Below are 23,019 nucleotides of genomic sequence, written 5' to 3'. Positions count from 1 at the left end.
TATTTATTACAATTTATTCACTTTGTATCCTGGTTGTAGACCTCTCCCTCTGCCACAGAGAAAGAAAATGAAGCCAGTCCTGATGAGACCTGATAGACTAGAGTTAGATAGAAGGAGAGGAGGACCTCCCCTATCAGTGGACTAGGGGAGGGGCATAGCAGGAGAAGAGGGAAGGTGTGTGGGACTGGGAAGAGATGAAGGAAGGGGCTATAGCTGGGATACAAAGTGAATAGATTGTAATAAATAATAAAGAATAAAGAAAAAAGAAAAGAAAAAATACATGGCTTCTATTTTCATCAATTTTTGTTAACATGCATACATATTCTTAAAATCCTTAGAAAGTCTGTCTTGGTCCCGCTCAAAATGGCTATTATCAGGAATACAAATTACAATAATTTCTGATAATGATGCTGGGTAAGAAGAACCGGACTTATTGTTGTGATATTTGTCTTTTTCTGCTTGATTTATTCACTTAGCATAATGTCTTCAGGTTGGTTCCTGCTTTACGCTGATGAAAGTAAATTGCTCAGTTTCAGAGTATTCCGTTTCCCCAGCACAAAAAAAAGTATGACAATATAAACATTTGAACAACTTGTAAATAAGCCTAAATAAAATTACCTTCTTCCTAGAAATACACAAACTAACCAAGTTGGCTCAAGAAGAAATAGATAGCCTGTATAGAATAATTTTTAAAAACATAGCTAATACCAGAAGTTCCCTGGATAAATTCAACCAAATATTAAAGAATCAACACCAAACCTTCCTTCCTTCACTCACTCAAATAAATGAAAGATTTACTCCGTCATATTATCTACGTTTTGTTCAGCTATCACACACACACACACTCACATACACACTAATTTTAACTATAAAAAGGTTTAACCCATTTCTCTCCCACTCTCTAACACTTTTTGTGTCTTCTTAACAGCCATTTGTCTCGGGTGTGTGGTTGCATGTTACTGTGATTTTAGCTGAAAAGTTTCTAATTTGCAGTGAGGTTGAAATTTTTCATGACTATTAGATATTTTTTACACTATCCTTTAAAGAATATGTACTTGGATCCTGGGCCCATTTTTCAAATCAAATTATTTTCTTGCTATTTATCATTTGAGTTCCTTATGTGTTTTGGATATTAGCCCTTTGTGACATGTATGGATGGTAAATATTTCCTCCTACTCTGTGATATAAACATAATGTGACGAAGGTACAATTCAGCCTTCACACAGGAAGAAAATCTGGCAAATTTAACAGCAGGAATCGACCTGAAGACATTCTGCTAAGGGAAATTAATCAAGAAGAAAAAGACAATATCAACGTGGCAAACTGGTGGAAGCAGAGAGTCCTGACAGCCACAGGCTGAAGTGTAGAGTGGATAAAGAAACAAAGGGGTTGGCCAAAGGCAACAATAGGAGAAATAAGATCCATTAATCTATTGTACAGCATGACAACTATGGTTAACAGTTATGATTATATATTTCAAAATTACTGAAAGAATTGACAGTTACCATAAAGATGAATGTAGTGTTATACGCATGTTAATTTGATTTAATTATTACAAATCACCTCATTTCACTTTATCCCTATGTTTACAAATATTATTGAAAATTAAAAATAAAATTACATTTGAAAATTAATACACAAAGTTTAATAAGATATAATTATATTTCAACAAAGTGCATATACAAATTAGAAATATTTAAATTTAAAATAATAGAGACAAGAGTAATAAGAGACAAAAACAGAAAATGTTAATTAAAAAAACAGAGGTTCAGTCTTCCAGAAATTCAATTAATATAAAAGCAAAAAATAATTTATCAGATTGAAATTTCAATTAATTTTAAAAATGGAATTGCCATAATAGAAAAAAGTATTTTCTTATATGATCTCAAAAGCATGAGTTTTAATGAAAGAAGTTGATAAAGTGGACATTACATTTTAAAACTCTATTTACCAAAAGATAATAGTTAAAGAGCATAGTGACAATCAAAAACAGGAAAAAAAATGGTCATGATTATAACAAAAAAAAAATCTGTATCTAGTACATACAAGAACTTTTAGAAATTAATAAAAAGAGGATATGATTGACAAGAGAAGACATCCAAATGGTTACATGTACATATAAAATATGTATATAAATCATGGTATAATATAAAAATAATGATGATATTAAAGAAAATGAAAAAAAATCAATGGAATGGTATTACATGCCCATAAGGGTGACCACTGGAAAAAAGTCTGAAAATCATATAATACTCCTGATGTGTTTCTGTAGAACTGCCATACATTACTGTTGCAATAATCACTTTGAAAAATCAGTTGGGTCCCTATTGCTTTTTGAATGTGTGGATACATGCCTGCTTCCTTATTCTTCCCACCATTAGCTGAAGCTATGTGAAGCCCTCACCAGAAAATAAGAAGATTCTTGAATTTCTAAAAACATGAGTAAAATTTTATCTTTCTTATTAGCAAGAAGAAGAAGAAGTACACGCACTCAAGAATGTTCCAGGGAACAATATTCACAATCATAAAAAACTAGACACCACATCTATGAACAAAAGAGAAAATAAATGTAGCATAAAAACTATTAGTAGAGATTTCCAGGCTTGAATGCCATTGGAGACTACTAGCAGAGGTTCCATGACCTTTCTGAGCCAATTCCAAGGCACCAGCTCTGCCTGTGGTTCCAGGACCATGACCATTAGAGACTGCCCACAGAGAGGCAGCAGACATCAGCAACTACCAAAGGTGACAGCCATCAGGGACTACCAGGAACCTTCAAGCCTGCCAACACCAGAAACAACCACATGGCTAGTGGACAGCAAAAGAACACAATCAATTAAACCCAGGACAATAGGGCACAACCAGAACCCAACTATCCTTGTACAAGCCCTGGATATACTAACACACCTGAAGCACAGAAAAATGACCTTAAATCTAATCTTAGGAAGATGCTGGAGGCTGTTAAAGAGGAAATAATTAAATCGCTCAAGGATATACAGGAAAATACACTCAAGCTGGTGAAAGAAATTAATAAAACCATTCTAGACTTGAAAGGGTAAATAGAAGCAATAAAGAAAACACAAACTGAGGCAATCCTGGAAATGGAAAACCTAGGAAAGAGAACTGGAACTACAGATACAAGTATCACCAACAAACTATAAGAGAGAATATCAGGCATAGAAAATAGGATTGAAGAAATCAATACATTGGTCAAAGAAAATACTAAATCTAAAAAGTCTAGCACAAAACATCCAAGAAATATGGGGCACCATAAAAAGACCAAACCTAAATTCCACCAGGAAGACATCACAATCCTGAACATCTATGCCCCAAATACAAGAGCACCCACATTTGTAAAAGAAACATTGATAAAATTTAAACCACAAATAGATCCCCACACACTAATAGTGGGAGACTTCAACACCCCACTCTCAACAAAGGACAGGTCAATAAAATGAAAATTAAACAAAGAAACATTGTCTCTGACAGAGGTCATGAATCAAATGGACCTCACAGACATTTACAGAACACCCAAACACAAAAGAATTTACCTTCTTCTCAGCACCTCATGGAACCTTCTCCAAAATAGACCATATAGTGGGTCACAAAGCAAGCCTCAACAGATACAAGAAGATTGAAATAATCCCTTGTATCCTGTCTGATCACCATGGAATAAAGTTGGACTTCGACAACAACAGAAATAGCAAAAAGCCTACACACACATGGAAACTGAACAACTTGTTACTAAATGACAGCTGTGTCAGGGAAGAAATAAAGAAAGAAATTAAAGTCTTCCTAGAACTCAATGAAAATGAAGACACAACATACCCAAACTTGTGGGACACAATGAACGCAGTGCTAAGAGGAAAGTTCATAGCACTAAGTGCCTTCAAGAAGAAATTCGAGACAGCTCATTCAAGCAACTTAATGGCCAACTTAAAAACCCTAGAAAAAGAAGAAGACACACCAAAAAGGAGTAGACGGCTGGAAATAATCAAACTCAGGGCTGAAATCAATCAATTAGAAACAAATGAAACAATTCAAAGAATCAATGAAACCAAGAGCTGGTTCTTTGAGAAAATCAACAAGATAGACAAACCAAGCTAACTAAAAGGCAGAGAGACACCACCCAAATCAACAAAATCAGAAATGAAAAGGGGACATAACTACAGACACTGAGGAAATCCAAACAACAATTAGGACTTACTTCAAGAGTCTATATGCCACAAAATTTGAAAATCTAAATGAAATGGACAATTTTCTTGATCAATTCCACTTACCAAAGCTAAATCAGGACCAGGTAAATCAATTAAATAGTCCTATATCCCCCAAAGAAATAGAAGCAGTCATCAAAAGTCTCCCATCCAAAAAAAGCCCAGAACCAGATGGCTTCAGCGCAGAATTCTACCAGACCTTCAAAGAAGAGCTAACTCCAATTCTTTTCAAACTATTCCACAAAATAGAAACAGAAGGAACATTACCAAACTCATTCTATGAAGCCACAATCACCTTGGTACCTAAACCTCACAAAGACTCAACAAAGAAAGAGAATTTCAGGCCAATCTCCCTTATGAACATTGATGCAAAAATACTTAACAAAATACTCGCAAACCGAATACAAGAACACATCAAAGATATTATCCACTATGAACAAGTAGGCTTCATCCCAGGAATGCAGGGATGGTTCAATATATGGAAATCCATGAATGTGATCCACCATATTAACAAACTAAAAGAAAAAAACCACATGATAATCTCCCTAGATGCTGAAAAAGCATTTGACAAAATCCAACATCCATTCATGTTTAAAGTCTTGGAGAGATCAGGGATACAAGGCACATATCTAAACATAGTAAAGGCGATATACAGCAAGCCTATAGCCAACATCAAACTGAATGGAGAGAAACTTAAAGCAATCCCACTGAAATCAGGGACAAGACAAGGCTGCCCACTCTCCCCATATCTCTTCAACATAGTTCTGGAAGTCCTTGCTAGAGCAATAAGACAGTTGAAGGAGATCAAGGGGATACAAATTGGAAAGGAAGAAGTCAAACTATCACTATTTGCAGATGATATGATAGTATATGTGAGTGACCCCAAAAACTCTACCAGGGAACTCCTACAGCTGATAAACACCTTCAGCAAAGTGGCAGGATACAAAATTAACTCAAAAAAATCAGTAGCCCTCCTATATACAAAAGACAAAAGGGCTGAGAAAGAAATTAGGGAAACAACACCCTTCACAATAGCCACAAATGACATAAAGTACCTTGGTGTAACCCTAACCAAGGAAGTCAAAGACTTGTATGAAAAAAATTTCAAGTCTCTGAAGAAAGAATTAGAAGAAGATATGAGAAGATGGAAAGATCTCCCATGCTCATGGCTTGGCAGAATTAACATAGTAAAAATGGCCATCTTACCAAAAGCAATCTACAGATTTAAGGCAATTCCCATCAAATTGACAACACAATTCTTTACAGACCTGGAAAGAAAAATTCTCAACTTCATATGGAATAACAAGAAACCCAGAATTGCTAAAACAATCCTCTACGATAAAAGATCTTCTGGAGGTTTCTCCATCCCTGATCTCAAGCTGTACTATAGAGCAACAGTTATAAAAACTGCATGGTACTGGCATAGAAACAGAATGGTGGATCAATGGAACTGAACAGAGGACCCAGAAATAAACCTACACACTTATGGACACCTGATTTTTGACAAAGATGCCAAAACCATACAATGGAAAAAAGATAGCATCTTCAACAAATGGTGCTAGTCCAACTGGATGTCTACATGTAGAAAAATGAAAATAGATCCATACTTATTACCCTGCAAAAAACTGAAGTCTAAGTGGATCAAAGACCTCAACATAAAACCAGACACATTAAAACGGCTAGAAAAAAAAGTGGGGAATACCCTAGAACTCATTCGTACAGGAGAAAACTTCCTGAACAGAACACCAGCAGCACAGGCTCTAAGAGCAACAATCAATAAATGGGACCTCATGAAATGGAAAAGCTTCTGTAAAGCAAAGGACACAGTCATCAAAACAAAGCGACTGCCTACAGATTGGGAAAGAATCATCACCAACCCTTTACCTGACAAAGGACTCATATCCAGTATATATAAAGAACTAAAGAGGCTGAAAAGTAGCAAACCAAGTAATTCAATTAAAAAATGGGGAACAGATAGGCCACAGAGGAGGGCTTTGCAGCCAGTCCTGAAGATACCTGATAAAACAGGATCAGATGAATGGGGAGGAGGTCCCCCCATCAGTGGACTTGGAAAGGGGCACGGTGGAGATGAGGGAGGGAGGGAGGGACTGGGAGGGAATGAGGGATCGGGACACGGCTGGGATACAGAGTTAATAAAATGTAACTGATAAAAAAATAATAATAATAAAAATGGGGAACAGAGCTAAACAGAGAATTCTCTGTAGAGGAATATGGAATGGCAGAGAAGCATTTAAAGGAATGCTCAACCTCATTAGCCATTAGGGAAATGCAAATCAAAACAACCCTGAGATTTCACCTTACATCCATCAGAATGGCCAAGTTGAAAAACTCAAGTGACAACACATGCTGGAGAGGTTGTGGAGAAAGGGGAACCCTTCTCCACTGCTGGTGGAAGTGTAAACTTGTACAACCACTCTGGAAATCAATCTGGCGCTTTCTCAGACAACTAGGAATAGTGCTTCCTCAAGATCCAGCCATACCACTCCTAGGCATATACCCAAAAGAAGCTCAAGTACACAAAAAGGACATTTGCTCAACCATGTTTGTAGCAGCTTTATTTGTAATAGCCAGAAGCTGGAAACAGCCCAGATACCCCTCAACTGAAAAATGGATGCAGAAACTGTGGTACATCTATACAATGGAGTATTACTCAGCAATGAAAAATAAGGAAATCATGAAATTTGCAGGTAAATGGTAGGACCTGGAAAGGATCATCCTGAGTGAGTTGTCACAGAAGCAAAAAGACACACACAGTATATACTCACTCATATAAACATACAACATAGAATAAACCCACTAAAATCTGTACATCTAAACATACTAAGCAAAAGAGAGGACCCTAACTAAAATGTTCAATACCCACCCTGAAAGGCAAAGAGGATGGACATCCAAAGAAGAAGAAAACAGGAAACAACCTAGGAACCTGCCACAGAGGGCCTCTGAAAGCGTCTGCCATGCAGACTGTGAAAGCAGATACTGAGACTGATAGCCAACTGATGGGCAGAGTGAATGGAATTTTATGTAAGCAGTGGAAAATAGTAAGAGCTGGAGAGGACAGGGTCTCCACAAGGAGAGCAACAGAACAAGAAAATTTGAACACAGGGAACTTCCCAGAGACTCATACTCCAACCAAAGACTATTCATGGAAATAACCTAGAACCCTGACAATGCAGCCACTTCTGATGAGAACTGATAGACTAAGATCAGAAAGAAGGAGAGGAGGACCTCCCCTATCAGTGGACTTGGGGAGGGGCATGCATGCAGAAAGAGGTGGAGGGAGGGTGGGACCGGGAGGGGAGGAGGGAGGGGTTTATGAGGGGATACAAAAATGAATAAAGTGTAATTAAAAAAGTTAAAAAAAGACCAAACCTAAGAAACAATAGGAATAGAAGGAGATTTCCAGCTCCAATGCCCAGAAAAATATCTTCAACAAAAATCATAGAAGAATAATTTCTGAACCTAAAGAAAGAGATGTCTATAAATGTACAGGATTCCTACATAATACCAAATAGATTGAACCAAAAAAATCCTCCCACATAATAACAAAATAACAAAAACATTAAATGTACAAAGCAAAGAAAAATATTAAAAGCCTCAAGGGATAAGGGCCAAGTTACATATAAAGCCAGACCTATTAGAATTACACTAGACTTCTCAACAGAGACCTCAAAAACCAGAAGACCTGGAGAGATATCTTGCAGACCCTAAGAGACAGATGCAAGCCCAGACAACTACACCCAGAAAAACTTTCAGTCACCATAGATGGAGAAAACAAGGTATTCCATAACAAAATTGAGTTTAAACAATGTCTTTCCACTAACCCAGCTGTACAGAAGATATTAGAAGGAAAACTACAACAAAACAAGGGTAACTACTCCCAAAAAAACACAGGAATAAATAAAACAAAATTCACATTACACACATTAGCACCACTGATATCAAAATTACAGGAATCAACAATCATTGGTCATTATTATCTCTTAGCATCAGTGGAATCAATTCCCCAATAAAAAAGACACAGGCCAACAGACTGGATATGAAAACAGGAACCTTCCTCTTGCTGCATACAAGAAACACACTTCAGCAACAAAGATAGATATTACCTCAAAGTAAAGCGCTAGAAAAAGGATCCAAGCAAATAGACCCAAAAAAAACCAAGCAGGAGTAGCTATTCTACTATCTAATAAAATAGTCTTTCAAGCAAAATTAATCAAAACAGATGGGTAAGGGCACTACATATTCATCAAAACAAAAATCTACCAGGATGACATCTCAATTCCAAACATCTATGCCCCAAATGCAAGGGCACCCACATTAGTAAAAGAAATATTACTAAAGCTTAAATCACACATTGAACCCCACACATTGAAAGTGAGAGACAAACAAACCACTCTCACCAATAAATAAGTGAACAAGACAGAAATTAAACATAGAATAATGAAACTATCTGACTTCATGAATCGAATGAACCTAAAGAATATCTCACCCAAACATAAATGAGTACAACTTCTTTTAAGCACCACGTGGATCCTTCTTCAAAATTGAACATGTACTTGGTCACAAAGCAAACCTCAATCAACAGATATAAGATGAGTGAAATACCTCCTTGTATTTTATCAGACCACAATGGATTAAAGCTAGAACTCAACAACAACAGAAAGCCTACAAATTCATGAAAACAAAGCAACTCTCTACTCATACTCTACTGGGTCAGGAAATAAATAGAGAAAGAAATTAAAGACTTTCTAGAATTTAGTGAAAATGGAAGCACAATATACGCAAACATATGGAATACAACAAAAGCAGTGCTAACAGGAAAGTTCATAGCATTAAGCACCTTCATAAAGAAATTGGAAAAATCACAAATTAGCAACTTAAAGCTAGCATCTGAAAGCTTTAGAACAAAAAAAGCAAACATACTAGAGAAGAATAGAGGAAATTAAATGGAGAGAAACACAAAGAAATCTCACTAAAATCAAGGACAAGATATAATCAAACTCAGGTCTGAAATCAATAACTTAGAAACAAAGAGAATACTACAAAGAATCAACAAAACTAAAAGCTGGCTTTTTGAGAAAATCAACAAGATAGACAAATCCTTAACCAAACTAACTAAACAGCAGAGAGATATGAAATTTGACAAATTCAGAAACAAGAAGGGGAATATAACAGATACTGGAGAAATAAGAATCATTAGGTCCTACTTCAAAAACCTATACTAAAAAAAACCTGGAAAATCTAAATGTAATGGATAATTTTCTTTATAGATACCATTTACCAAAGTTAAATCAAGATCAGATAAACAGTCTAAATAGTCCTATAACCTCTAAGAAAATAGAAGCAATCATTAAAAGTCTCCCAAACAAAAACAAAGCCCAGAGGCAGATGGTTTTAGATCTTAATTCTACCAGACCTTCAAAGAAGTCTAATACCAATACTCTTCAAACTATTCCACAAAATGAAACTAAAAAAACATTGCCAAACTCATTCTATGAGGCACAGTTACCTTGATACCTAAACCACACAAAGATTCAACCAAGAAAGAAATTTTCAGACCAATCTCCCTCATGAACATTGATGCAAAAATACTCACAAGCTGAGACCAAAATCACATTAAATACATCATCCACTATGATCAAGTCAGCTTCATTGAAGGGATGCAGAGATGTTTCAACATGTGAAAATCCATCAAAATAATCCATCATATAAAAAGAGGCCTATACCTAAACATAATAAAAGCAATATAGAGCAAGCTGAAAGCCAACATCAAACTAAATGGAAGGCAACACAAGAAAATCTCACTAAAATCAAGGACAAGACAAGAATGTCCACCCTCTTTTTATCTCTTCAACATAGTACTTGAAGTCCTAATCAGAGCAGTAAGACAACTAAAGGAGATCAAGGGGATACAAATCAGAAAGGAAGAAGTTAAAATATTGCTATTTGTAGATGATGATATGATAGTATAGCTAAGTGATCCCAAAAATTCTACCAGAGAAATCCTACAGCTAATAAACACCTTCAGCAAAGTGGCTGGATACAAAATTAACTCAAAAAAATCAGTAGTCCTCCTGTATACAATGATAAATGGGCTGAAAAAGAAATTATGGAAACAATACCCTTCACAATAGCCACAAATAATATAAACTATTTTGGTGTAACTCTAACCAAGCCATTGAAATATCCATATGACAAGAATGTCAAGTCTCTGAAGAAAGAAACTGAAGAAGATATCAGAAGATGGAAAGACACCCCCTGCCCATGCTCATGGATTGTTAGAATTAACATAGTAAAAGTGGACATCTTATCAAAAGCAATCTAAAGATTCAAGGCAATTACCATCAAAGTTCCAACACATTTCTTTACACCTTGAAAGAGCAATTCTCAACTTCATATAGAAGTTTAAAAATTAGTTTAAAAATCCAGAATAGTGAATAAAATCCTGTACAATAAAGAATTTCTGGAAATATCACCATCCCTGATTTCAACTGTACTACAGAGCAATAGTAATTAAAACTGCATGGTATTGGCATAAAAACATATAGGTTGATCAATGGAATTGAATCGAAGACCCAAACAAACCCACACACCTATGGACACTTGATTTTGATAAAGAAGCCAAAACCATACAATGAAAAAAGAAGAAAGAAAGAAAGAAAGAAAGAAAGAAAGAAAGAAAGAAAGAAAGAAAGAAAGCATTTTCAACAAATGGTGCTGGTCTAATTGGATGTCTACATGTAGAAGAATGCAAATAGACCCATTTTTATCACCCTTTGCAAAACATAAATCCAAGTGGATCAAAGATCTCAACATAAAACCAGATACACTAAATCTAATAGAAGAGAAAGTGGGAAGAACCTGGAACTCGTCGGTATAGGAGACACCTCCCTGTATAGAATAACAACAGCTCAGGCATTAAGGTCAATGATTAATAAATGGGACCTCAGGAAACTGAAACTTCTGTAGGGCAAAGGACACTGTCAACAGAACACAATAGCAGCCTACAGATTGGGGGAAAAAATTTTCACCAACCTTATATCTAAAAGGGTTAATATCCAAAATATAGAAAGAACCCAAGAAATCAAACACCAAAAAACTAAATTATCTATTTTTTAATGAGGTACAGAGCTAAACAGATTATTCTACAATTAGTACTTCAAGAAATGCTCAATGTCCTTAGTAATCAGGGACATGGAAATCAAAATGACTCTGAGATTCTGTCTTACACCTGTCAGATTGGCCAGGATCAAAAACTAAAGTGACAGTACATGATGACAAAGATATGGAGGAAGGGAAGATGTGGTGGAAGTGCAAACTAGTACAATCACTGTGGAAATAAATATGGAGGTTTCTCAGAAAATTGGGAATAGTTATACCTCAAGACACAGCTATACCATTCTTGGGCATATACCCAAAACATGCTGCACCATACAACAAGGACATTTGGTCAACTATGTTCATGGCAGCTTTATTTATAATAACCAGAAACTGGAAACTACCTAAATGTCTCGCAACTGAAGGATGGATAAAGAAATTGTGGTACCTTTACACAATGGAATACTATGAGGCTATTAAAAAAAAATCATGAAATTTGCAAGCAAGTGGATGGAACTAAAAAATAACAATTCTGGGTGAGGTAGCCCAGACCTGGAAAGACATACATGGAATGTACTCATTTATAAGTGGGTTTTAGCCATATAGTACAGGATAACCATACCACAATTCATACATCCAAAGAAAACAAGTAACAAGGAGGACCCAAGGGAGCATACTTAAATATCACTCAGAAGTGGAAACAGAATAGATAGCAGAAGTGGTTGAAGAGAGGGAACAGGGTTGAAGAATGAATGTGGAGAGAAATGAGGGTGTAGATCAGACTGGGCAGATGGAGCAGGAGGGCTTGCAAAGAGAAAATAAATCGTGGGCGGGGGCATCTCTGAGACACGCTGGAGACCTAAGACACGGTAGGCTTCTGAGACAATGTGGGAGTGGCTCTCTCTGAGATGGTTAGGAGTAGGGGACTTAGAAACTGAAGACGTGGTTCTCTAACCAGACTGGACTCTTAGTGTAGGGAGTGGAACACACCAACCCACCCACAAAAACTTCAACCCAAAATTTGCCCTGCCTACAAGATGTGCAGGGATAAAGCTAGATCAGAGCTTGAGGGCCAATTCCTGGCCCTACCTGAGACCCACCCCATTGGAGAGAGCCAACCCCTGACACTGTTAATGATATCCTGCTATACTTGCAGATAGGAGACTAGGATAGCCTTCCCTGGGAGGCTCCACCCAGCAGTAGATGGAAACTGATGTTAAGACTCACAACAAAACATTGGGTGGAGCACAGGGAGCCTTGTGGAAGAACGGGGAAAGAATAGAGGGACTCACAAAGGACAGGAGCTCCACATGAAGACCAAAAGAGCCAACTAACCTGGACCCATGGGGGTTACGGAGCACCAACCAAGGACCATGCATGAACTCGACCTGGGCCCCTTACTCATACATTAACCCTGGGTAGCTTGGCCAACATGTGGCTTCCCTAGAAAGGGAAGGGGGGGCTGTCTCTGACATAGTCTCTATTGCCTGCTTTTCAATCACGTCCTCGTGGTGGAGCTGCCTCACCAGGCCACAGGAGACGATTTGGTCAGTTCTGATTCGACTTCCTGTGCTGTAGGAAGGAAGGGTGGGTAGGAGGAAGGTTCCCTTATCTGAGTAGTAGGGGAGGGGTAGAGGTTGTAAGGGAAAGCAGGGGGGGGTGGAGAGGAGCAATGGGAGGAGAGGAGGAAAGGTGATAAAATCGGGTTCTAAAATTAATTAATTAATTAATTTTAAAAAGAAAGAAAAACTATTAGTAGAACCACCTTCAATGACAACAACTAATTTGCAGTGAAAGATATGAAACATGAAGCAACACTATTACATTGATATAAAATCTGCAAACAGAAAAATCAAAACTAAGAATATTTAGACATATATTTGCATACTGGAACTCTTAAAAACCTACAAGAAAGTGACTAAAATAAGCCCCAGGGCAATGTTTACCTTCTGGAGGAGGCAGAGCCAAAGGGTGTTTCCACAGTACTACAAATGTTTCTTTGCCTGTTTTGGTTACAAGATATACACAGGGTAATGTCATTAAGCTATGCACTTCTCTGTGTGGTGCTTTTAAGAATGTATACTTTAACATTAATGAGGCTTATGACTGAAAATTGCCAAGTGAAGGCAGACATGGTGGCTCCATTTTAGTAATGTCGTCATTCAAGAGATTGAAGCAGGAGGATCATTAGTTCAAGAGCAGCCTAGGCTACAAAGAAATTTCTTGTTAAAAAAAAAAACAAGAATAAAATTGCAAATAAAGAGATGAATAGGTATTGCTATAAACACATTTCAAGCCACAGTAATGTTTAAAGAATGAAGCATTACATATGGCAAGCGTTATGAACATCATTTGGACAAAGTGGCAGCCTACAGTAGGAAAAGATTCTTACCAAATATGCATACAATAGAGGTTACTATGCAAAATTTATACAGAACTCAAGAAACTAGATATCAAAATGGCAAGTAACTCAAAGAATAGAGAGGACCTAAAACCCTGGTTCAGATGTAGCCCATAGACACAGTCTCCGAGTGGGGTCCCTAGTGAGGGGAGCAGGGGTTTTCTGTGGCATGAACTTAATGGTAGGCTCTCTGATCACCTCCCCCTGGGGGTTCAGCCTTGCCAGTCCACAGAGGAAGACAATGCAACTAGTTCTGATAAGACTTTATATGATAGGATCAGATGGAAGGGGAGGAAGACCTCCCCTATCAGTGGACTAGGGGAGGGACATAGGGGGAGAAGAGGGAGGGAGTGAGGGTGGGATTGGGAGGAGATGAGGGAGGGGGCCACAACTGGGATACAAATTGAATAAATTGTAATAAATGATAATAAAAAGAGGTTTTTGGTTTTTTTTTGTTTTTGTTTTTTGTTGTTGTTGTTGTGGTTGTTGTTTTGGAATAGGGTACAGACCAAAATAGGGAATTCTCAAAAGAGAAAGCCCCAAAACACTTAAAGTTCAACATCCTTAACAATCAGGGAAATGCAAATCAAAACTACTTTGATATTTCATCTTCTACTGATCAAAATGGATGAGATCAATAAAGCAGGGAAAAGCTCATCCAGGCAAGGATGTAGAGTGAAGGAAACACTCCTCTATTGCTGGTGGGAGTGCAAACTTGTGCAGTCACCATGACAATCAATGTGGCAATTCCTCAGCAAGCTGGAAACCTACTTCAAAATCTAGCTATACCCCCCCCAAAAAAAAACAGCTTCATGCTGCCACAGAGGCACTTCCTTAACCATTGCTGTTCTATCCATAATATCCAGAATTGGAACCAACCTAGATGTCTCTCAGCCAATAAATATAAAAAAAAAATATGGTGCATCTACACAACTAAATATTCCTCAAATGTTAAACAAGTGAAATTTGCAGATGAATGGATAGAACTAGAAAAAAAAATCATCCTCATTTGGGTCACTCAAGCCCAGAAAGACAATTATAACAAATACGGTATGTGTTCACTTTTATGTGGACATTAAATGTTAATTCAATTATCACCAAACTACAATTTGTAAAACCACATAGGTTAGGTATAGAATAAGGGACTGGGAAGGGACAGATAGATCTCCCTAGGAAAGGGACATAGAATACATAATTATGAATGATTCAGAGTTAGGGTATAGGCTGGAATGGGAGGATCAAGTGGGGAAGGGAAGAGAAGAGGAGCATAAGGGAAGGCATATGGGGAAAGAGCTAAAATTAAGAACTGCTTGAGAGTTAGTATGTAAACCTAATACAGTAAAACTATATGTGTATGGGTATATGTATATATATTTATATAAATATACATTTATATATATATATGAATATGAAGTTAAGCTAAATAATGAGGAAGACAGAGCCCTAATACCAAAAATGGGTTACATCTAATTGAATTGTTGGCCCATGGGAAACTCCCAGATGACCCAGTATATTACCAAGGCTATAGAGTGTTCTCTACAAATTGACTGCAAGGCCCCATTGCTGAAGACAACAACTATACAACTGATTGAACACAGAGAAGTTGATCTGGTGTCTACCTAAAGCCTTCACCCCTATGCTCTAGCTCCTCTGTTACAAGAAGGCATTCTGCATGCTACCAAAGGAGGAACACAAACATCAAAGCAGCCACAAACCCTTGGATAGACAATGGCATCCTCCTTGCAAGATATGCTAGTGCAATGGTGAAACAGAGCTTATGGGAGTAACCAACTGGTAGCTGATTTAACTCAAGGCTCATTCTACAAAATAGAATCCATACATGACACTTCATGGGAGACCAGTAACCTCAGACCAGATAGGCCAGGAACTGAGGATAAGACTGAATACTATTGTTTTTTAATCCTAATGACATTCTGCTATACTTGTAGGTCAGTGCCTTGCTCAGCCATCACCAGAGAAGCTTCCTCCCGTAACAGATGGGTTCAAATACACAGACCCACACCCAGACAATATGCAGAGTGAGAGACTTTGATACACTCAGTCCTAAAAGAGATGTCTCCAGAAAATCTCCCTTAAAACACAAGAGCTCAGGCATCAGTGAAAGAAGAGGTATAAAGAGTGTAAGAGCCAGAGGAAATGAAAGATGTCAAGGAAGGAAGGCCCTCTGAATAAACAGAATTGATGCACATATGAACTTACAGAAACTGAGGCAGCATGCAGAGGGTCTATGCAGGTAACAGATGGGGTGCTACAGCTAAAAGGAGAAAAGGACACACACTCCCATCCTTAAACTAGAAGCTTTCTCTAGTTGCTAACAACTTGCACATGAAATTTAGTTTGGGGGTCTCCCTGGAGAAGCAAGCGACTCTTCAAGGTAAGCTGCATGTGCAGCAGTAGATAACCAAAAGAAAGTGAAATCAACAGCATCTTTGGAAGGTCCTTGTCTCATGATGCCTTGCCAGGTTAAGACTCTTCCTTTCTTGTGCCAAATTTATGGTATCAGGATCGTACTGTTTATTAGCCTTATAATTATTATGGTGGTATTATTTAAACCACTATCACAATCAATAAGACACCTGTTAGATTTTATAATCTAACACATGCCTTGTTTCACCTTGGTCTGAACAGATAATTCCATATCTCTCAGCCCACATCCCATTCTGTCTGCTTTAATCACTCCTAATTGGGCAGTCCTCCATCCATAATTCCATAAATACTGGCTTATCCTTCATCTGGATCAATCATTTCCAGGTCATTCTTGGAATCCTTCCTCCCGACCCACGTGGCACCTTTTCCACGGTAACTCACTGTGGCTTCCTCCTGTCTTCTTTATTTCTGTTCTCCCTTTCCCAATATTCTCTCTATCCCCAAAAGCCCACGAACCTTGGCCACACCTCCCTATCAACCTTGCCCAAGTATATAGGCATTTTATTGGTTAAACAGAGAGGCAAATTTAAAGTGTCATTTGGAGTAGGTGAGTTTCTGCTTGTAGCAAGCAGGTTTCAGGGGGGAAGCAATTAACATAGAATAGATAGCACCAGACTAACACCCAACACTTTCTTTTAATCATATTTTGTTTTATTTTCATTTTCTTCTCTTTTTCCCCCCTGCATGTCCTTTGCACATGTGAGTTCTAGTTAAGTGTTTTTATGGTATTCCTGAGTCTACAAAAAAGTTGGGCTTTCCAACTGTCTGTTTCTTGTGTCTTTTCTAGGTATCTTTTATTTCTGTTTGTTTGTTTTGCCTTTTCCCGTGTTTTAGTTTCATTTTATTTTATTATTATTCCTTAGAAGCCTGTTTCTTTGTAATAAGAGACAGGGAGAGGGTAGATCAGGAGGAAAGATGAGAGGTAGTGGGAGTAGAGGGAAGGGAAATTGTAATCAGAAAATATTGTGCTGGGGGGAATCTATTTTACTACTCAGCAATTAAAAACAAGGAAATCATGAAATTTGCAGGCAGATTGTGGGAACTAGAAAAGATCATCCTGAGGGAGGTATCCCAGAAGCAAAAAGACACACATGGTATATACTCAATTATAAGTGAACATATAATATAGAATAATCATATAATCATATAATATAATCATTTAATATAGGATAAACATACTAAAATCTTTACACCTGAAGAAGCTAAGCAAGAAGGAGGACCCTGGGTAAGATGCTCAATCCGCATTCAGAAAGACAAAGGGGATGGATATCAGAAAAGGGAAAAAAAAAAAAAAAAAAAAAACCAGGAAACAGGACGGAGCTTAATACAGAGGGCCTCTGAAAGACTCCACGCAGCAGTGTATCAAAGCAGATGCTGAGACTCATACCCAAACTTTGGGCAGAGTGCAGAGAATCTTATGAAAGAAGGGAGAGATAGTAAGACCTGGAGAGGACAGGAGCTCCACAAGGAGAACAACAAAAACAAAACATCTGGTCCCAGGGCTCTTTTCTGAAAATGATACCCCAAACCAAGGACCATGCATGGAGATAACCTAGAACCCCTGCACAGATGTAGCCCATGGCAGCTCAGTCTCCAAATGGGTACCCTAGTAAGGGGAAAAGGGATTGTCTCTGACATGAACTTGGTGGCCTGCTCTTTGATCACCATTCCCTGAGGGGGGAACAGCCTTACCAGGCCACAGAGGAAGACAATACAGCCAGTCCTGATGAAACCTGATAGGCTAGGGTCAGAGGAAAAGGGAGGAGGACCTCCCCTATCAGACTGGGGGAGGGGCATGGGAGGAGATGAGGGATCAAGGGTAGGATAAGGAGGAGATGATGGAGGGGGCTACATCTGGGATGCAAAATAAATAAAGTGTAATTAATATAAAAAATTAAAAATAAAAAATCTATTTTTATTAAAAGTAAAAAATAATAAAATAAAATAATAAATAATAAAAAATAGTGAAGTTTACCATACAAGTTACAATAAAATATTTAGAAAAATATTTGAGCATATCTCTTCCTTGTGGGTACAAAGGCTATGAATGAAAAAAGGAAATGTAAAGAAGGAAATTATGGATGACAAGTGAGAATTTACATAGTTACAAAGTGTGTGCACTTCGAAATGCAAGGAAATAACTTGACCCTGAAAATTAGCTCACTAGTTTAAAAGGGCTGTCAGATGATATCAAGCAATTTTTCCTGAAGACACATTTAAATAAGCTATTTCAAAATTCACGTCTAAAATAATTCTTACCTTGCTTGAGAATTTTGGGGCTCAAGTTTTATCAGAGATGTAAAATCACTTGTGGCTCCAGACCAGTTTTCATTTTCAAAGTAGAACATTGCACGTTTCATTAATGCATCTGCTCTTTGGGGATCATGATGAATACACTGGAAGGGTGTAAGGATGGAAACATATCATACAGTGAGAGAAAATTGAAGACAAATTCAAATTGCATAAGAGAAATCCACTTTCATGCTCAAATTTTCAGGTTTGTGTTTAAAGATATTAGGAAATTTACCCATCATCAAATTCTTTTTTTAACTTTTATTTTTTTCTTCACAATTAATTCATTGTATTTCCCGATTGAAGTCCCCTCCTTCAACTCACTTATTTCCACCCTCCCTCCGTCTTCCCCTCATCTGCTTCCCCTAGTCCACTGAAAAGGGGAGTTCTCCATTATTGCCATTTGCCTTAGCTTGTTAAGTCTCATCAGGAATGCCTGGATCCTCTTCCTCTGTGGCCTGGCAAGGCTGCATCATCAGGGGTGAGTGATCAGAGAGCAGTCAGCTGAGCTCATGATAGAGGCAGCCCCTGATCCTCTCACTCAGCCATCCACATTGAGGGAGATTATTATCCAGAGGAGAAGCAAACAGTAAATACAAACAGCCAAAGCTTTTGGCCACTGAAACTTTCACTGATTAAAAAAAAAAAAAATCCTGTGTCTCCTTATAATGTCAGAAAGTAGCCTCATTAAGTCTCACCAACATGACTGCCTAAACATGAGCTAAACAAGGACAATAACAGACATGACAAACTGGGTAAGGAAAAGACCATGAGCCCTCATCACTACACAAGGAACTACAGGCAATTGAAAAATTCTGAGATTGGGTAAAAAAACAGTCTTCCCCAGGGAAGAGCACACTAGTTGGTCATCCAATATCAGATGGTCACCCCTGAAAACATATATATGAATAACATTACACAGGATAAACAAGCTAGAATTTTGTATATACATACATGTATATATATATATTCATATATGAGTGTGTGCATATAACAATCGATGAAAAAAGAAATTTTAAAAAAAGCTAGTAGGTATATTTGGGAGGGTTGAGAAGAAAGAAATGAAAGGGGGAAATGATGTAATTATATTATAATTTCAAAAATAAAAGAACTGTAGGGAAGGGCTGCAGTGTCTCACATCATTCAGTCCTAACAGCGGCTGAAAGAACTGAGCTGATCAGTAGCATAGGTTACCGCTTAATCCAGCCCCTAACACAAGGAAGAAGAAATTAATTTGTGGTGATGTCCCTCGTCCTTACACACTGACATACAGAGCAGCAGAGGGCAGGGTCATGCAAGTGTTCAGCTGGGAAGTTGCTTGCTGGTTGATACTAGGAAAAACTGCAGCACAGAGCAGGTCCCTAAGGATGTTTAAAGAAGAAAGAAATGAGCTAAGTCGCTTGAGAATTGCTTGACTTCAAAATGCTATATTCATCTGTTTTTAAACTACTGTAGACAGACACAGGAAGTGAGAAGAGTCAAAAATAACTATGGAGACAACCTAGAAGCCCTGCACAGATGTAGCCCGTGGCAGTTCAGTATTCAAGTGGGCATCCTAGTAAGGGGGACAGGGGCTGTCTCTGACATGAACTAAGTGGCTGGCTCTTTATCACCTCCCCCTGAGTGGGAAGCATCCTTGCCAGGTCACAGAGGAAGACAATGCAGCCAGTCCTGATGAGACCTGATAGGCTAGGGTTAGATGGAGGACCTCCCCTCTCAATAGACTGGGGGAGGGGGAGGAGAGGAGAAGAGGGAGGGAGGGCTGAGGAGATGTGGGAAGAGGCTACAGTTGGGATACAAAGTGAATAAATTATAATAAATTAAAAAATAATTACTATTTTTTAAAATGTTTTCCTTTAATTTTGTGATTATAATAAAATCACATCATTTCTCCCTTCACTGATGTTCTTTCCAAACCCTCCCATATACCACTCTTTGGTCTTTCAAATGAATGACCTTTTTCATTAATTGTTACATGTACATATGTATGTGTATATATGTATGTATTCCTAACATATTCAAAAGAGCTTTTTGCTTACTTCTAGGTCATAAGTTACAAGACCAATAAAACTTTCCTTACACAGAAGAATATCAAACTAAACCATGAAGGAAACTTGGCAGTTGGGAACGTGTAAATTGAAAATTTTAAGTAATTTATTCTAATTTGTCAATGTACTTGGAACTAAGATTTAAACTTAAAAGTCAATAGTCAGAAATGCATGTTTTGCTGCAGCCAGGGGAAATGTGTTGCGTTGGTGGCAGCCTCAAAGTGTGGTTCAGTCAAAACCTCACTTCCTTTTGGGGATCCTGATACCTACAAACAAATACAGATGCCTCCTCTCACCTTCCTTCCTTCAGGGCACCATCATAATTTTATATCTCATGGGTGTGTTTATATTTTCTTTAAATATCTTTTCTATGAGATATGCATAATCCAGAATCGTTTCTATGCCATTCACTCTTTATCTATTAAAGCATGCAGTGTCTCCCTCAACAAATATTTATGAATGAATGAGTAAATGAATCTGGCATCACAGCTTCTTCAAGAGCCATAGGGTTCCCTGAAGAGAGTGTCAGCTGTTCAAAGGCTTAATAAAGGGGGAAAGGCAAGTTCTTCTGTTAGCCATAGAGAACAAGCAAATCTCAAAGGCCTCTGAAACCATATTTCTTAGTCCAAAAAGAGAGAACTAGAAAAGTTGTGAGTCCTTTGCAGTTGCCTCAATGTTTCACATCTGCCTTTGTCTCCCATTCACTCAATAATGTCTCTCAGTCAAGAAACTGGTGTTAACAGAATTCCAGAAATGGAAGTTCTAGTTCCTAACTTATAATTAATTTATTATATAACTGTGATGACTCTTAAAAACTTTACAAGGCCATGAACAAGTAGGCTTCATCCCAGGCATGCAAGGGTAGTTCAATATAAGAAAATCCATCAATGTAATCCACCATATAAACAAACTGAAGGAGAAAAACCACATGATCATCTCCTTAGATGGTGAAAAAGCATTTGACAAAATCCAACACCCATTCATGTTTAAAGTCTTGGAGAGATCAGGGGTTCAAGGCACATACCTAAACATAGTAAAGACAATATAAAACAAACCTATAGCCAATATCAAACTAAACATAAAGAAACTTAAATCAATCCTACTGAAATCAGGGACAAGGCAAGGCTGCCCACTCTCTCCATTTCTCTTCAACATAGTACTTGAAATCCTAACTAAAGCAATAAGACAAGTAAAGAAGATCAAGGGCTACAAAATAGAAAGGAAGAAGTCAAAGTAACACTATTTGCAGATGGTACAATTGAGTGACCCCAAAAATTCAACCACAGACTCCTTCAGCTGATAAACACCTTCAGCAAAGTGGCTGAATACAAAATAAACTCAAAAATAAAAATCAGAAACCCTCCTGTATACTATAAACAAAAGGACCAAGAAAGAAATTAGGGAAACAACACACTTCACAATAGCCACTAACATAAAGTACCTTGGTGTGACTCTAACCAAGCAAGTGAAAGACCTGTTCGAAAAAAAAAAGAAAAAAGAAAACTTCAAGTCACTGATGAACAAAAAAAAAAAAAAAAAGAAGATGTATCAGAAGATGGAAAGATCTCCCGTGCTCATGGATTGGTAGGATTAACATCGTGAAAATGGCCATCCTGCCAAAAGCAATCTATAGATTCAATGCAATTCCCATCAAAATACTAAAATAATTCTTTACAGAACTTGAAAGAAAATTATCAACTCCATATGTAAAAACAAAAAACCCAGAATCTCCAAAACGATCCTGTACAACAACAGATCATCTGGAGGTATCTCCATCCCTGATCTCAAGCTGTGCTACAGAACAACAGTAATAAAAACTGCATGGTACTGGCAAAGAAAAAGAGTAGGCTCAATGGAATTGAATGGAAGACCCAGAAATAAGCACACATACCTACAGATACTTGATTTTTGACAAAGATGCCAAAACCATACAATGGAAAAAAGACCGCATCTTCAACAAATGGTGCTGTCTAACTGGATGTCTACATGTAGGAAAATGCAAATAGGTCCATATTTATCACCCTTCACAAAACTAAATTCCAAGTGGACCAAAGACCTCTACATAAAACCAGACACACTGAATCAGTTAGAATAAAAAGTGAAGAAGAACCTTGAACTCATTGGCACAGGAGACAACTTCCTGAACAGAACACCAATAGTTCAGGCTCTAAGAGAAACAATCAATAAATGGGACCTCATGAAACGGAAACTCCTCTGTAAACAAATGACACTGTCATCAGAACAAAATGACAGCCTACAGACTGGGAAAGAATCTTCAGCAACCCTATATCTAACAGAAGTCTAATATCCAGAATATATAAAGAACTAAAGAAGTTAAAAGGCAAAAAATCAAGTAATCCAATTTTAAAAAAATGGAGTACAGAGCTACACAGAGAATTCTCTGTAGAGAAATACAGAATGTCAAAGAAACACTTAAAAAAATGTTCAACACCCTTAGTCATCAGGAAAATTCAAATCAAAACAACCCTGAGATTTCACC

The 23,019-nt window shown here is 37.6% G+C and overlaps 1 protein-coding gene across 1 annotated transcript in view; it reads right to left on the bottom strand.

Moving 5' to 3' along the window:
• The window catches only part of Ttc6 (tetratricopeptide repeat domain 6), a 224,040-nt gene that overhangs the window by 77,152 nt on the left and 123,869 nt on the right, over window positions 1-23,019 (bottom strand). Inside the window, exon 15 of the mRNA XM_060387540.1 lies at window positions 18,439-18,575. Within this exon, the coding sequence (XP_060243523.1) occupies window positions 18,439-18,575 (137 nt within the window). The remainder of the gene's footprint in view (window positions 1-18,438; window positions 18,576-23,019) is intronic.

Source organism: Meriones unguiculatus, chromosome 7 (assembly GCF_030254825.1).
Source record: "Meriones unguiculatus strain TT.TT164.6M chromosome 7, Bangor_MerUng_6.1, whole genome shotgun sequence".
In the NCBI taxonomy this organism is placed as follows: Eukaryota; Metazoa; Chordata; class Mammalia; order Rodentia; family Muridae; genus Meriones; species Meriones unguiculatus.
Note: the sequence above shows the minus strand (reverse complement) of the source record. Positions and strands in the feature narration are given on the sequence as shown.